The sequence below is a fragment of the Apis cerana genome, linkage group LG10, assembly GCF_029169275.1.
Source record: "Apis cerana isolate GH-2021 linkage group LG10, AcerK_1.0, whole genome shotgun sequence".
NCBI classification, from domain to species: domain Eukaryota; kingdom Metazoa; phylum Arthropoda; class Insecta; order Hymenoptera; family Apidae; genus Apis; species Apis cerana.
Window position 1 is genome coordinate 7453205 of NC_083861.1, and position 17436 is coordinate 7470640.

Here is a 17436-nt window from a genome sequence, read left to right on the forward strand (position 1 = left end):
TGGCTAGGGAACGAGGAATGGAGAGTGGAAGGGAAAGGAAGATCGCGTTCCACCCCGAAGTTATTCTTCTTCCATCTTGGCGAGGTTATGGTGGCCGACGAGCTGACTCCGGGCGCAGCTACCATTTCTCGGGCGGTGATTGGCCCCGCGGGGGGTGGCGCATGCGCACTGGCTGCCCGCTCCCGCTGCCCACATTAACATTCCTAACCTCACTTCTTGCTGCGCTCTTTGCGCGTGATAGATTGTGCGAGGCGTTTTTGGATAGGCACTGCCTTTACCGCCTCCTTCTTTTTCTTCCAATTTGCTCTCTCGCCGCTGCCTCGTTACCGAATCGAAACTTCTTCCCCTTCTCATCGTACTTAACGATGGAAACGAACGAAACTCTCCACACCTCTTCCCACCCCCCCCCTTTTTTTTCAACAACAATCGCAATCTCTTCTTCTCCTAAGTATAACCGTCCAAATTCCTCTCGATCGATCTATTTAAAATTGACTCTCGTCCTCGTTGTCAAACGGAAAGGAAAAAGGAAAAAGAAAAGAACCGAAGGGTTCCGCGAGATGGCAGATTTTTACGATCGAACGACTTAATTGCCGCAAGATTAGATGGGTTACAGACGGGCGAAACCGTGGCTCGTTCCCCGATACTTGTTTACCCGTGTACGGAGCATAATCGCGGGACTACTCAGGAAGGTGGGCAACCGTTGATGCGAGGGGCATATTGGCTCGACGGGGGTGCGCGGCCCGATGCAAACTCGAACGCAACCGAGGACGTAATGCTGTATAGCAGCTCCGTCCACGGATGCTCCACTCTTGGACCGCGTCTTTGTCTCTCCTTTCCTTTTTTACCTCTTTTCGACTTTTCGCTCCTCGTTCAACCTTTTCCCCTTTCCTTCCTTCCTTTCTTTCCTCCTCTCTTTCCATCCTTCTCTTCTCTCTTCTCCCTTTCTCTCCTCTTTCTTACGCGCGCACACACATACGCGCGCGATCCCCGCACGTGATTTAATGCCTCCCGAGCTGTGCTCCTTATTTATGCACCGAACATGCATACACGCTTAGCTTTAGCGACCATAGCGACGGTTAAGGCCGGTACCTATATCCCGTGTGCCCGACGACCGACAACCACGCCGGGGCCCCCAGCCTCGCGTATACGGACCTCGCATATTATGGAGTCTGGGGCCTCGGCGACGATATTAAAAGAAAGAGCAAAAAGGAAGAGAGAAAAAAGGGAACCGGAGCCAGAGGTGAAGTGCACACGCGAGAACCCAAATATAGACTCCGCTCGAAATTAGTAACTTCTCTTTGTCCGCTTGTTGCTCGCGTGTCGTACGAATTAGCCAACGAGGAGATACGTTATGGGAACTGCCTTTATCGCTAATTCCGCGATAACGGACCTCCCCCTTCTTTTTCCTCCGTGAAATTTGCAAGTTTCTCAGTACTAGGACGCGTGCCCTTTCGTCCGAATCTCTCGATCGTGATCTCTCTTGTGTAAGGGTAAATGATGAATCGTGAGCAGAAGGAGGGGAGGAGAAAGAAGAAAAGAGGACGAGGAGGAACAATTTGTCAAGAGTCGTTCGTTTTTTTCTATGAAAGAGGCAGGGGAGAAGAGGAGGGAACGATCGGCAACGCGTTTTATCCGTGATGTAATCGACCTCGTATCAGCGCCGCCAGGTATTCCTGGAATGCGGAGTCCACGTGGAAAGCGAGGGTACGGCAATTAGTGATCGTCGAAAGCGTTCCACCTGCCTTGAACGGTATACACGCGATGGGAAGAATTAAACGAGACGGTGGAAAATTACGTTACACGTCGCGATTACTCACTTTTTAAACGAATATCTTCAGATTTATCTCATCTCAGGTGTCGATCAACCGTATAAAGTTAGTAAAATACAACTTACGAAGTGCATTCACCGTTGAAAATAATATATATGGAAACGACGACTTTGGCTAGAATCGTGTCGATACCCACCTGCCTCTTCGCCACTCGTAACGATTGAACGATCGTGCGATATAAGTCGGACAACACCGATTTGTCGGAACGTCTTACGAATTTACGAGACACGCGTCTCGTATCTATCTGAATACGAGAATACGAGATACGTATTCCTCCTCGAGAATAATCGAAACGAAGGGGAACACGGACGGATTGCATTCAAGTCCGCGTTAATAATTATAAATTAATTAATTACGGTTTTCGTTTTTTTATTATTTCAATTAACGGCGATATTTGTCGGCGCATCGATACGCCAATCGATCGGTGTGAACCAATATATACGTTTTTAATACCTCTCCTCGACAGTCGGCGAACTCGCTCGGATCCGAAGAAGCGAGAACATCGAGAGGGGAACTTTGTACGTCTTCGATTCGTTGCGTTCCATAAATTCGTTTCTTACTCAATTTCACGCGCGCGTAACGAGCAGCAGCCGTAATGCACGCGGTAACTTTTGACTCGTACGATAATTTTTCACCGTCCGCCGCCTGTGCCCGAGAGAGTGAAAGGATTCTAACGCGTTTAATATCGTCCCCCCCTCCTTTCATCCCCGGCTTATCCACGTACACGTTATCCACGCGTTAACGAGAGGAATATCGCAGGCTCGAGACTCGCTATCGATCCGTCGATACAATTTCTCGTCGTTTAACCCCTTTTCCTCTTTGCCAGTATCTCAATTTTTAACTCGTTGCTCTTGGAATTGGTCGGTTTTATAGGTCGGATTGGAACAGGTTAGGAAAAATAGATTAGAATTCTTTAAAACGAAAGAGATCGTAACGAAAACTTGGAATCGAGAGAATCATTTTAATAACGAATTATCTTAATCCGATTTATCGCGAATGTTTTTCGAGAACATTGGCGAAGTATCGGGAATGGTTAAATGGTTAACGAAGCCGGCTCAATCGTCGAGGTGTTTTCCGCCTCGACTCGATGATAGTGCGCTCGGTGCGGCTCGAAAACGCCGACATTTCGTATAATTACCCGTTTCCCTTGACCGGCTACTTAAGCTGGCCACGTCAGTTGCCAACCTCAACCCTCGCGCTACCAGCAGTTAAGGATCGTGTAAACGTCCGGGCCCGAGCGGGCAGTTTTAATTGCTACGCCTATCTTCCGCGCGCACCGAGAGGTGATGCGAAAGAAGAACACGAAGAAGAAGAAGAAGAGGAGGAGGAGGAGGAGGAAGAAGAAGAAGAAGTGGAGTAAGAAGCGGAATGGAGAAGAGAAGACGGGAGAAGGTGAAGGCAGACCGAGCATCGAGAAGAAGGATCACAAAGATGAAGAAGAAGAAGAAGAAGAAGAAGAAGAAGATGCAGGAGCAACCATGGCGGGAGGAAAAGAATTTTAATTGCCAGGGCAACCGAAGAAACAGAGAGAGAGAGAGAGAGTGAATCCGGCTTATGGCTATATAGCAACCACCATAAGGTTGAGGTCGAGGCTGCTGTCCAGTACAGAGCTGGGAACCGAACAGCTTGGTAGCCAATGGGATCATATATCAACTACTGCTCCGGTAGGCAGAAACAAAATGGCGTCCGCGATTAGATTGTTGTTTCAAATCCCGAGAAGAAGGACGCAATCTCTCGTCTCCTTTTTTTCTTTCTTTCTTTTTTTTTTTTCTTTTTCCCTTCCTCGATCTTACGAATTGCACCACGAATTTTTCGTCCAATCGGACGCCTCCACATCCTCCGCCATCGCGGATTTCCTCTTCCTCTTCCTGGATTCAGATTCGACAAAGAAAAATTGAAACGAAAGAGGAATATCCCTTTGCGATCTTTTTCTTTTCTCTTTTCTCTCTCATTTACGATGGTTTGCGCGCCGCGCAACGCGCGTTCAATCAATGAAATCTCGAAGGAAACACGCTACAGACCCTTGACCCGCATTTTCTTGCGCCAACACCTTTCGGCGTTGCAAAGGTGTTTCGTACACGTGTTAACTTAACCAAAAGAGGGGAAGAGGGGAAGGCTGGTGTTCCGGGCGCAATTAACGGTAGGGAATGCTAATTTTGACCTATATAACATTTGTAAAAATGTTGGACGAGCATGTGCGTTTTACAATGGTCTTAAAGGCGTTTACCGTTCCTGACCTGTCGAGAGACCTGCCGCCCGGCCACCTGCTCAAGGATTTCGTGCCCTTATCGCGGCTATATCCGTTACGTCGGTGAGCCGATACGAATGCCAACAACGAAATCCGGAAGAGGAATACTCGCAATCTCTTGGTGATACGTGCGTAAAAAGAAAGGAAAGAAAGGAAAAAGAGAGGCGAGCCAAACAGTGCCACTTTCCGACGAAAGAGGAAGTCGTATTTCAACCGGTTCAACCGTTTGCTTATCACAGAGATACTCCCTTTTTTCCATTATCTATTTTCGTTGCGAAACTTTCGTCTTCCATTTCTACCAACGTTATTTCTCGTAGACGAAACCGTGCTTTCCAACACTTTGTCGCATCTTGTCGAGGGAGGGGGAATTGATTGGCAAAAGTTTTTCTCGCGCAACGATGTTCGTCCGAGTAGGAAATTAGGAAACGGAATGATCAGAGCGGGCGATCGCTTTTCTCCCGGCTACACAGGGCACAATAGGCCTGAAAGGATTACGTTATCCGTGCTCGTTAAGCGGAGGAAAACAGGCACGATGCACCTTGCGCAATGCAACGCGAAACAGGGACACGGTAGTATCCATCAAGGTGTCGGAGTTGGCCTTAGCTCCGTGTGTGCGTGTGTGTGGGTGGTTGGACTCAGCTGTTGGCACACCTGCCCGCCAACCAGCCAGTGTGAGAGTCGCTGGTTGCGCGAGCACCTTTATACGCACTGTCCACGTCGGCTCCTCACGGTTGCATTTACATACGCGGTTCGCGCGAACACAATGTAATTGTTACCTCGTAATGCATGTTCCGTGGCGCGTCTCTCTGCCGTTTCCCCTCGACGTCTCACTCGCCGAGCCACCGCCTCGAGGATCTCGCCTTCGTGAGTTTCTTTCGAACGAGACAGAGAGAGAGAGAAGAAAAAGAAAGAAAGGAAGGAAGGAAGGAAGGAAGGAAGGAAGGGAAAAATAGAGCAGCGGAGGAATTGAAGTTGAAATTTATCGAAAGGTGTTGTTCCGTGAAGTCGAACGAGATGAAAGGATAAAAGGGACGAGGATAGAGAGAGTTGAGATGCGATTGATATGAAAATGAAACGAGATTCTTGCACAACCTGGTTTCTTCGCGCCGGGGATCAACATACACAACGATCTAGATTACGATTAATTACACGCCACTTGACACGCACACTTGTTTTCCTTAGTTAGGAAAGCTAAGTTACCACTCTCGTTTCTCGAATCTTCTTCGCGCCGATGATTCTCCCCGCTTTATCCGTTTAACAAATCTCATTGATACCGCGATGCAACGTTGCAACGCATTTCCGCTTTTCCATTTCGCATTATTCTTCCATCGCATTTTTCGTTTTTTTTTCTTTTCTTCTTTACAATTGTCTCCCTCTGCTACGATCCTCGATTAACCCATCTCGATTAACCCATCAGCGCATCAATTGTAATCGAATGTAGTCACGTTCCCGTTACTAATTATCCAAAATTATCCAAGCAATGGAAATTTATCGCTAGCGATATTCGATACTCGATACATTCGAAAGTTTGAGATCCGTCCCGTTCCCATGGTTCTCGCGAAAGAAAGCGTACCGTTTCGAAAAATGGCTTGGAATGCTCGTTCCTCCGCGCGAGTTTTACTTTACGATTATGAGTGGTACACTTATGAGTATAAGACTCACCCGTCCCGGTTAAGACTGTAACAACTGGAGGATAAAAAAACGGATGGGCATAAAGTGTGGTGGACACGTTGGACGCGGGGAAAGGATTTGATTTCTCTGAGGGAGAAGGGGGGAGAAGGAGGAACGCGAGTGTATAACACGAGGGATGGGGGGAGAGGGAGGGGAGTGTTTCTCTCTCTCTCTCTCTCTTTCTCTGTGGCCGGTCGGTCGCGGGCTACGTGGAAACCCAGGCGATTAAAAAAATATGACGAGCATTCATTTCCACGATCATAAAATCATTAGCATAAGAATTCCTCTACCTGCTCGCCAACGGACGCCAAGGCCCTCTCCCCGACCCTCCTCCTTTCGTTCCCCCGGTTGGTCGGGAGGAGGCGCCCCCGGAGACTTCGTTCGATTTTCGTCCTCGTGTTTCTTTTTTTTTCTTCTTTCTTTTTTACAACCCGTTCTCCGCCCTGATTTATAAACATATAATGTGACGAGGGTGTGGTCCCGCTACCACATAATGATAGGCCAACGTTAATTACGTTTGGTTAAGTCGTTCGACCTCCTCTTCTCCCCCCTTCCCACCGTCTCCTCGAAACGCGACCGCCAACGCGAAAATTAGCTGCCCTCCAGCCACGCCGTGATATATTACGCCGAAAGATTACGACGTTCGACGGTTCGACGCGCTTTTAATTCGCGAGCGTCTGACCAAGCCGCGGCCTAAACTCGGTCGAATTTTGTTCCACGACGCCCGGTGTCGTAAGCCGTGGTTAAACGGATTACTAGGAGCGCTACTTTCTCGACCTTCTGGTTCGATCGAGAACCAACGAAGCGTTCTTTTCGAAAGGAAAGGAAAAGGGAAACGGATGGACGGTGAAATTTTGCTGGCCGAAATGTTCGGAGGCCCGTGAGACTTTAATTAGAGATCGTGCGCGTGCGTGTCTGTATTTCTTCCCGGATCGAGCGTCCAAGGATTGGCAGGGTGGAAAGCATTGTTCTCCCCTTTCTGGGGGCCGGCCAGGCCAGGAATTCCCGGCCAGGCCGTACGAATCTTTTTGTAGCGGGGGAGAAATGATAAAATATCCCCGGCCCGCGCCTTTCTTTCGAGTCGTGTGGAGATCAAACACCGTTGGCTAGTAGAGAGAGAGACTCCCACAGTCTAAATGGTGAGGCGAGTTGAAATATCGCGCCGGGCCTCCCTATATGTTAATCTCCGCATTAGCATAATACCGTGATTCTTCAAGGATCATTTGGAAATGCAAATAAATAATTTATAATAATAAGAGCAGACGGCCTGTTGTGGCAGCCACGCATTGCTAACGTCAGGCACCGCACGGGGACCACCGCACGACCCGTAGTTGCGCCTGTAAATCTAATCGAGATATCTGCCGGCTCGTCGCTCCTTTTCTTGTCACGACAAAAACCGATGGTGTTCGGGGATCGGCCTATTTTCTGCCTCGCTACCGTTTCGTACCGAGCTAGCCCGTCGACCATTCCTCCTAGCTGCTCGATCCCTCTGCGCGATATCGTGCATCTTCTTCTCCCGCGAATCTTCTTCTCCGCTGAATTTTCCACCTGCTCCATCAATTTTTCTCCATTTCGAGAAACGAAAGTCTCGACGATGTTAAATTTTTCGATCGAACGAAACTTGTGCTCTACGATATATCGAGCAAAAAAATTGGAATTGGCGAAATAGGATGGAGAATGCCTCGCCTCTCTCTCTTTCTCTCTCTCGAGTGGTAACACCAAACACGGACTTTATGATTCTCTTCTGTGGCGAGCCGTATCGAGAGTATCCAGCTACTTTACGATCTCTAACCAGCCTCGAATTTACGCGGACGTTTATAACCGGGCCACGTGAATGAGACGCGCGTTTCGATTTCCATCGGGGCCCTTGTGTGTCGAAAACACAGCCTTTACAGGGCATAAATAAGGTATAAGCGTGTTGGTCGAGGGGATAGTCGAGGCGCAGGTGTACCCTCGTGTGACGTGTTTTTGATGTGTTACGTGTTAATATACCGGGATATGGCTCTCCACCCAGTGTCCCAACCCCTTTAATGGGGATCCCTCGAAAACGCTGGTGAACGCTCTTCCAAGAAATCGTCACTTCTTTTCTTTTTTTTCACCAAGTCATTATTATCCTCGCGAACCTGTAAAACGTTTCGCGTTTACTTGCTCCTCTCAGGGAGCGAATAAGATCGGCAAAGGTAGGTATTAGGTATTGTTATTAATTGGTCGATATCGAGCGTGTTGGACACGCGATCCAAGTATCGCGATAAATGTCGCGATAATTTCCCTTTTCTCTCCCTTCCCTCTCTCTTTCTCTCTCTTCGCTTCATCCACGAAATGCTAACGAGTGGAATTTCTTTTTTCCCTTTGTTCGTTACACGCGCGCACCGTGTCGGGGGGAAGAGGAGGAAGAAGAAAATAGAAAAAGATCGTAACACGGGTACACAACCGAGCTAATCACAGAGAGATCGTGATTCCACCGGTCTGACAGATGCGCGTGTATTTTGCATAGAGTGGATTTATAAATCCCTTATCAGCTTATTATCTCGCAAGATTCCCCCGTGGATGCATATATATATATATATACGTGTTATATATATAAATATATATATATATATACACGCGCGAGGCGAGGAGAAACGATACGAGAGAAACGTGGCAGCGGTCAAAAAAACGACCAACGACGAACAGAGAGCGAGAGAAAGGGGGAGAAGAAGTGGGAGTATCATTCGTGTACGCGAATGCGTACAAGTGGAAGGCAGAAAGAGGACTCGCGACTCGAACGCGAGGAGAAAGAGAGAGAAGAGGAAGAAAAATAGTATATATATATAGAAAGAGAGAGAGAGGCAGAAGGTGAACGATGAAAAGTAGAGGAAGGGAGAGGAGGGTGAAAGAGGCGGAGGGAGAGATACAGTGACAAATGAGAGCGACTACAAATTGCACTTTCCGGCTCTCATTCTCATTCGACTCTCGTTTCTCTCTCCCTCCCCCTCTGTTCCTCCCATTCGTCGGATCAGAGCGGACGGGTAAATGTTGGTCTGGCCCACCTCTTTTATTCCTCTTCCACCACGGCCTACCTCCATTTATCCTCCTTCGTGATAATACTTCACGCTCGAATAACGAAAACTACTCACAGCGGGTCGGTGCAATTCCGGTTATTGGTAAGGACCATCTCGCGATATTCGTGCCAGCTCGTTCCAACTTTCGTTCTCGTTCCCCCACCGTTCCACCCCATCGCCGTTCCACGCGTGAGACAAAATCCCTCGCTCTAATTCCAATTCGACCAGCCGCGATCGCACCTCTCTTCTTTTCCCGTGCAAGTAAGGCCGAAAAACTCCTCCTTCCGAGGTCTCGCTCGATTTCAAGAAACCGAATGATTCCAAGAAGAGGATATATATCGCCGGGTGCTCGTAAATTTCTCCTAAGTTTGCAACGTAGGTCGATCCGCGGGGCAGCTAGCCTAATTTCGAGCATCCGCGAAGAAATACGCGAACGCGCCGCTCGGCCGACTCGTTATTTAGCCGGTGTCCGGTGGGGGCGAGGATGTTATATCGTGGCAGAGGCTAAAGAGTACAGGAGAGGGAGGGGTACTCTCGGGTATTCTCGGTGAGCACTCGCCTCGTCGTGGCTTGCTGCCGTTGTAATAACCCCCGTAGATCATGCGGCCGCGCACGCACACCAACCTCTCAGTCGGGTACAACAACATTGTGCGGCACACGGCCTCGAACACCAGCAGGTATTATTCATTGAATGGACGGAGGAGCGGCCCGATCCGGCTTCGAAACGCACGACACAGTTTCACTTGGCGGGAGCAGCTCCTAACCCCTTAACACCGCTCGTTTCGATCGTCGTCGGGATGCTTTATCGAGGGAAGAAGAGTGGACGTAGGGAGTAATCGATGCCCTCTCCACCTCGGGAATTTGCCGCGTTCACTTTTTCCGGTTACGAAGTTACTCTGAGATTGGTAAAATAATACGTCGTTTCTCGTCTTTGGACGGTGTTGAGATTTTCCTTCCACGAAATACGGCGAATTACGACGTATTACGAAGATCCTCGGAATACGAGATCGGGCAATCGAGTGTATTCTTGCCCGAATGGCAAGAAACGAATGAAGCACAAAGAAGGGGAGGGGGAAAAAAAGCGGCGAAAGTTTCGCTCGAGACGACTAGCAGCCCGTATAACTCGTGGTTCGGGCAGATTTATACGAGCAGCTCGGTGGAACACGATGCTCGGTGAGAACTGTCTCGAGAATTCGCTCCTCCATCACGGATCGTGCTTCCCCGTAACCGATATACTCGATCGGAATCTCTTGGAAAATTATTTTATTATTCTTCCATTCCAATCAATCTCTTCCTCCGTGGATCATAAATATTCCAATGACCAATTCTCCAAATCTCTCGTTTCGTTTCGAAACTCATGTAGCTCCTCGAAAGTAAGACGACACGCCTCGAATTGTCGAAAATCGAAGGCAACACTCGCGTGCCTTCGCGACGATCCTGGCTGTTGCACCCAATGCCTCGATAAATCATACGTTCCTCGATGCTCGGAATCTTCACAATTGTATTATTTATGAAACTATCAATAGGGTAATTTATTCGCGGGGAATCTTCAACAGGCGGGCCCCTCGGCGGACCACGACGATTTATCGCCGGCAAGGCGAAAAATGCTGCGCTTTTTAATCCGGACTCTCGGTGTCCGGCCGCGGGTTCGAGTCGCGCGAACCTACAATGTTCCCCGTGATTTATCAATCGCCTCGCGGAGGATTAACAGTCGCCGCGGAACCGGTAATAGTCGATCGATCGATATGTTAAAAAAGGACCGAGGAGGAGAACCGACAACCGCGTCAAATTAATGGATCTCTCGTGGATCACCTTAATCGATCGAAATCCATCCTTTGGGATACGCTCTCCGCGCCGATTAATCCGTATTTCGCATCGGTTAGATGCGATTTTCAAGGGACGGTTCATGCCTCGTTGAACGATCCTCGGATCCGGTTGGAGGATTTTTCGTGAGCCAACCCTTTCGAGGTGGATGGTTAAGGCGAGGCGCGCGACCACGATGATTTATCAATAGGTTTAACAAGAGGATTTACAGGAGCGGTAATGAGGGCCTTTTAATCCTCTTACATCGTCGTTTAAGCGTCGTTCCCGCGGATGTCGCACGAGATCTTGTCCATCGGCTAACGATACTCGCTGTAATTCGTTGTAAATCTCTCTCCTCGCTCTAACTGCGGTTGGGTTAAATTTTCCTTCTTTGGAAAAATTAAAAAAATTTGTGTCTTTGCTATTCAATTTTATTATTATTATTACATTCCATATATATATACATGCATGTATATGAAGAAGGGAGCAAGAAGGTGGTCAGAAAAGTTGGCTCAACAGCTCGTGACTAATTATTCTCTTAATTGAGGCGGTTTTCCGCGCGCTTCGAGTGTCGCACGCGTGCAACCGTGTCTGCGGGGTTACGTGGCCGGCACGCGACATAAATGCAACACTGCAAGCAACGCACCGTGCGTGGTGAATTCATGTGCGGTCCTCGGTGTACGCGTTTCTTTGTAAAGTCCGGAGAACCGTTCTCCTCCTCCTCCTCCTGTTCCTCCTCCTCTTTCTTCGTTCTCTTTTTTTCTCTCTCGCAGCGTTTCGTGACCGGCAGGCATTAATTATGTGTCGTGCCCTTTAATACGAATCTGGCTTTATGACGCGAGGGAACGAGAGAGAGAGGGAGGGAGGAAAAAAGAAGGAAGAAGAGGCGAAGACAAAAGGACGTTCCCGGGGACGGAATTATTTTTTCGCGTCTGGCCACCGGGCCATGGAATCCTCTTCTCCCCTCCTCCTCGTCTCTATTTCTCCGCGTGTCTTCTATTTCGTCGGAACGATATTTATTCGGCGTTCTCTGACGAGGGTCCAGCTGTTTTCGTCCATCCATGATTTCTGTGAAACGACGAGAGTTTGATTGCGGTCCGGTTGACTGATTGGACGGTCCCGGCCTCGGACGTCGAGTCACGCTTGCGAAAAATATTCGCGAATATTCCAGCTCCTCCGCTCGATTCGCCCTGGATGCTGTAACGATCTCTTTCTCTTTCTCTTTCTCCTCTCCTCCTCCTTTTCTTTCCTTTCTCTCTTTTCTTTTCTTTTTTCACCACGAAAAAAAGCCAGCCGCTAGAATTCGAAACGAAATACGAACCGGACGATGGATCGGTGTAAAAGGAAGAGTGTAAGGGGGGGGAGAAGAGTCGGTGGCACAAAAAGCGAGGGAAAATCCATCGATCACGCGAGGCGATGCAAAGACACACGGAGAGGCGGAGAGAGAAGATGTACGTGCGTCCGTTGTTCTGTAATCTGGCAAGGATCTCTCATCCGGGGCCGTGTGTCATCTCAATCGGTGTGCCCGACCGAAAAATTTTCGTCCCGTTCCCCCGGTGCCGCCGTTTCGCCTAATAAAATCATCTGCATCCGGGCCACGAATTATCTGACGAATTCATCTGCTTATCGAGCAATAAAATGGCCCCTCGCGCGTCCACCTTCTTTGCCGATGCTATCTCTCCTCTCTTCTCCACCTTTCCCTTCCCCTCCTTTCTTCCTCGCCTCCTCGCGTAGGTGCCTAGACACATTGTGGCGCCATCCTCACAGACGAACCTCTCGTTCCTCCCTCCCTCTCCCTCTCCCTCTCTCTCTTTCAAGAGAGAGGAACGTACATATACGCGCGTATATACCATCCTCCCTCTCTTCCTCGAATTGCTCGATTTTTTATATTCGGATCGTTGGGCGCGATCGAGAGATCGCCGCGCGCGGGCTTCGAGTTTAATAAGGAACCTTTCCCCTCCCGTGTTATTTATAATCCCGCGAGGAAACTGTTCTCATAATCTCATCTAGAAATCTTGGAGCCATCGGGCGTACGCGTATATCCTCTCCTCCGTCCTGGACTCCTGTTTTTTTCGAGGTTTTCGTAGCACGGCACGAAGCAGCACCGCGAGCACACGTGGTGGCGCGCGGGCGATCGATTAATTGTCGATCGTCGTGGGAGAGGTTTTTCGATCGTGGAGGGATTTTTAGAATTTTCCGATGGGACGTTTTTCTTATGGAGAAGTGTTGGAGAGGTTGGTGTTCGAGTTGGTCTCGATTCGAATGAAAAAGGAGAGGAGTTTTCCTTCGGCGATACCTTGGCGATATTTGTCCCCTCGAGCTCGTGGTCGTAAAGTTGTCGTGCGAGGGCAGGTATCAGGCCGTGCAATAAAAGAAACGTTAATTTCCTCGCGTTAAAGTTATTATTTATCGATATACGAGGTAATCTCGGTGGCGAGATCAAGGGAAGATGGTTAGTCGGCCGATATTCACCCGAAACTGCGAGCCACTCGGGATTCCTCGTCGCATTTTATTATCTCGATCGTTCATAAATTTCGTTACAATACAAGTATAAAGTATCCACCGCCTCCGCGATACGAAAAAAGGTCGTCCAGGGTCCGGAGATGTTCCACGCGTGGAGCATTGTCATCGTTCGGCCAACTTTTCAATGATCAATTATACGACGTTAAAGTCGTATATTTATGAATTCCTACCTCTCGGAAACATGGCAAGAAATCGAACGTACAACCGAGAAAGTATAACCGAGCGCGAATTATAATCTCAACGTAAAGAGAGAATGAATATACTTCGAGTTATTTTTTCCTTTCTTTTCCTTTATCATCTTTCGACAAAATTTCGAAAAGATGATGGATAATGATATAATTTTCGTTCAATAAATCAGACGATATTTTATATCGCATCATCAATATATTTCGGTTGCAAAACAATTGTGATATAACATGATGCAAGTATGGTGGATGGTCATCCAAGTGTCTCTTCCTAAGCATATACGCAACGAAAAATGATAATTATTACAATACTATTTCTTATCGCTCGTTGCATTCTAAGTATCTCCTCTCTCTCTCTCTCTCTCTCTCTCTCTCTCTCTCTCTCTCTCTCTCTCTCTCTCTCTCGCTCGCTCGCTCTCTCGCTCTCGCTCGCTCGCTCGCTCTCTCGTTCTCTCTCTCTCTCTCTCTCTCTCTCTCTCTCTCTCTCTCTCTCTCTCTCTCTCTCTCTCTCTCTCTCTCTCTCTCTCGCTCTCGCTCTCGCTCTCGCTCTCGCTCTCGCTCTCTTTCTGTATTTACAGAATATCACACACAATAGAAATTACAGTAATACATTATTTTACAAGTGTCCCCATTCTCAATTTTTTCTATCGTCCTCGAAGATTCTCGCTCCTCTTTTTACCATCAATAATTCTAACTAAATAGCAATAATAATAATAATAATAATAATAGTAATAATAATAATAATAATAATAATAATAATAATAATAATAATAATATGTACACTAACACTTTCGAATACAGCCGCGTTTTTTTTTCTTTCTTTTGTTTTTCCTTTTTTTTATTCTTTTTTTTTTAATTTTTTATTTTTTTTTCTTTTTTTTTTTTATTTTTTTCGTTTAACTTTTCGACCAAGCACCGATCGTGCCCGGCATTAAAACATCGTTTCGCTCCACTATCAACATTTTAATTATATCTGCGAAGAAGTGCGTACGATTGGTCGAGGAACGATTAAACCGGAACTCTCGACGAGTCCCGATCTTTTGTTTCGCGATTGATAAATCGAGGCACGAACGTGGCTGGTATTAGCGGCGCCGTTGGAAATTGCTTTCGTATAATTCGTAACGCTGTGATTGCCGAGACACGATTTTTCGTGTTCGAGAACGCGTGATGACATCTTTCTTCCTCTCTTTCGTTTTGCTATCTTTCTCATTCTCTCTCACTCTCATTCAACTCATCTTTCTCATTCTCTTTCACTCATCCTCTCTCACTCATCCTCTCTCTCTCTCTCTCTCTCTCTCTCTCTCTCATCCTCTCTCTCTCACCCTCTCTCTCTCTCTCTCTCTCTCTCTCTCGTTACGATCGTCTTATTTTAATCTACGAATTCATTTTTATTGATATTTATTTAATTCATATTTACAGTCACAACCATCACTTGCGATCCGGATAGAGGTAACTTGATTACTATTGGACTTTGAATCTTGTTATTGTGCAGTTCTATGTTCGCCATGGAAATTGAATATATTATTAGACAATACGATCTGCAATTTTTCGATTTTTTTCGTGAACATTTCAGCGTATGAAGTAAATGGTAACGTTACTCGAAAGATTGATCCGTCACGTTCTAACGTTTTTCTCTAGTTTCGCATCTATCTTTTATCGTTCAACGAACTCGTTAGAACGGACGGAATCAACGTTTCGAGATAAACTTTTTTAATCGAGGAAAAGAAAAAGAATTCCATTTATCCGAATCGAGTATGATTTTTGTAGAAATAAAATTTTTTAACTATCCTTTCGAAAAATTCGCAATTCGCTATCGTTGTAAAAATAAAGAAAAAAAACAAAAAAAAAAAAATTGAAAAATACAAAATATATATATAAATAAAACACTTAAATGTAATATACGTATAAATTACGTATAATACGCAAAATTCGATTTTCGCATAAAACGATTTCTTAACAGAATATCAACAAAATATCTTGTTCACGTACCATCGTTTTCTTATCCGCCTCCTCATATATACAAATTATCGTTCCTTCGAGCTGGTTCGAATTGGCGGATATCCCTCTCGACTTCCCCGCCCCCCCTCCTTGCGCGAGCGTCTTGTTCCCCCGGAAACCTTTCCCGCACTTCTTCGATTACTTTTCTTACTTTTCTCACTTATTCCATTCTCCACGAGAAAAAATTCTCCGCGGCGATCCTCGTTGATCGACCACCTCGTTCCTCGATCCCTGGGGAGAGGAGGAACTAGTAAGCGGTCGCTTGGTGATGCATCAGCGGGTTGAAGTGGTGCGGACCGAGGTGATGGGGAGGCGGTGGGCCCGGCAACGGGCTGTGCTGGGGACCGACCGTTGGCGGCTGACAGACGTACCACTCCGTCAACTCTGGGCCCCTGGTCGAAGGATGGCTCGACGGTGGGTTGGTCGTGGTCGTTGTCGGGACGACCGGGGGCGGTTGCGGCGATTCGGTGTGCCCGGTCACGGACAAGCTACCCCCGCTGCTGCTGCTCTCTTCACCCTCGCTCTCGTAACCCCCTCCTATCTTGCCCTCACCCAGGGTCATACCGTGCACCTGGAATCAGGAGGCGGGGCTTAACGTTCGCGGGAAATTTCAAACTGGAGCCTACGGCTTGGGGCCGCGCTAGCTTGCTTAGATGCTTGGTTAGGATTTGCCAGGGGTGGATGGATAACGCTGGGAAGAGGATGCGCGCTGGGGGAGAGGGGGAAGGAGGAAGCGAGAAGGATCGATCGAGGAGAGGAGAAGGTGGATACGAGTTTTCCGAAATAAACTCGGAGATGAACTAGGTTATAATTGGGATGTCGTCGGATAATTGGTTTTTCAACGAGCGCGCGAACTCGAGGAGGATTTTGCAGGGCAGAGAGGAGTGGAAGATTGCGTGTCTCGATCGTGGTAAGAGTTATCGGTATCTCGGAGATGAAGGGAGCCATCGGCCGAGCAAAAGGAGCACGCGTTGGTTAAACCGAAGAGACCGGGATCGGGGGGATCGGTAGGTTTACCCATCTATCCGGCTCTGTCTCTCTCTCTCTTTCTCTCTCCCTGTCTCTCTCTCTCTCTCTCCACTCTCTTTTGGTCCTTCGTTCATAATTCAGTGAGCAAATCTCGACGACTGCCTTCCGCGAATCACGGGCCGGCGAAAAGCGTGGAGAAGCGAAAGGCGCTCGCTCCTATCCGACGAACCTATCGCGCACGTATCTCGGGAGTTGCCTTTTGGACGGTTCTGCTTCTCTTTCCGTCTCTCCCCGCGTGCGCCACGGATAATTTCCTATTAAGATTCCGTAGCCGTTCGTGCATGAATCTTTGGATACCCGGCAGCCACTCTTCCCACAACCGTTTCTCTCTCTCTCTCTTTCTCTCTCTCTCTCTCCCTCTCTCTCTGTTTTTTATTTTTACTCGAGCCACTACTTGTGTCCACTATCGTTTCCTAGCGTGAAACGAAATGGCAAACACGATAGGCCCCTTTCTCGGCTAGCGTCTAGGTGGACGTGCGCAAGGGAGCGATCTAGAGATTAAGCCGAAATAATATGGAAAAAGAAGAGAAGAAGAAAAGCGATTAATTAAAATTATCGAGCGTGCAAAACATCCTTCTTGGAACGAGGAGCATAATCGTCGAGCAGAATCGTATTCGATTTGTACAGAAAGGAAAGCGATCGATCGTTTCTTTCTGCGAGTAATCGAACTGGGGGGAAAAAAAAAAGAAAAAGAAAATTCAAAAACGTTGAATGAAAATTCATTCATTGGGCAGAGAGCGAACGAATGGGGATAAATTGGCAGCGGCGAGGTAGAAGAAGGGAATCGGAATCGGAATTGCGCACGTACCTTCATATGTTTGCGCAACGAGCTAGGATGGGTATACGACTTGTCGCAGCCGGAAACTCGACAATTGTAAGGCTTGTCGGACGTGTGGACGTGACTGTGCTTCTTGCGGTCGCTGCTGTTCGCGAACCGCCTCTCGCAGCCTGAGTATTCACACTTGAACGGTTTCTCGCCTGGAAAAAGAAGACGGGAAATTAATGACTTTGTAATTGAGTCCGATGCGCTCCGGTGTCTACGTCTCCACGCGCTGGATGCTTAATTGAAATCTGCCTCCCTCGAGGAGAAGACGTAACTCGGAGTAGAA

The 17436-nt window shown here is 47.7% G+C and overlaps 2 protein-coding genes across 16 annotated transcripts in view; one reads left to right on the plus strand and one right to left on the minus strand.

The window, feature by feature from the left end:
- Positions 1–17436, plus strand: part of LOC107992450 (uncharacterized) — a 116441-nt gene that overhangs the window by 23481 nt on the left and 75524 nt on the right. The window lies entirely within an intron of this gene.
- Positions 13480–17436, minus strand: part of LOC107997470 (pair-rule protein odd-paired-like) — a 31265-nt gene continuing 27308 nt past the window's right edge. Inside the window, exons 2-3 of the mRNA XM_062081065.1 lie at positions 17136–17305; positions 13480–15869 (exon numbers count right to left, since the gene is read on the minus strand). Of these exons, the coding sequence (XP_061937049.1) occupies positions 15546–15869; positions 17136–17305 (494 nt within the window). The 3' untranslated portion in view covers positions 13480–15545. The remainder of the gene's footprint in view (positions 15870–17135; positions 17306–17436) is intronic.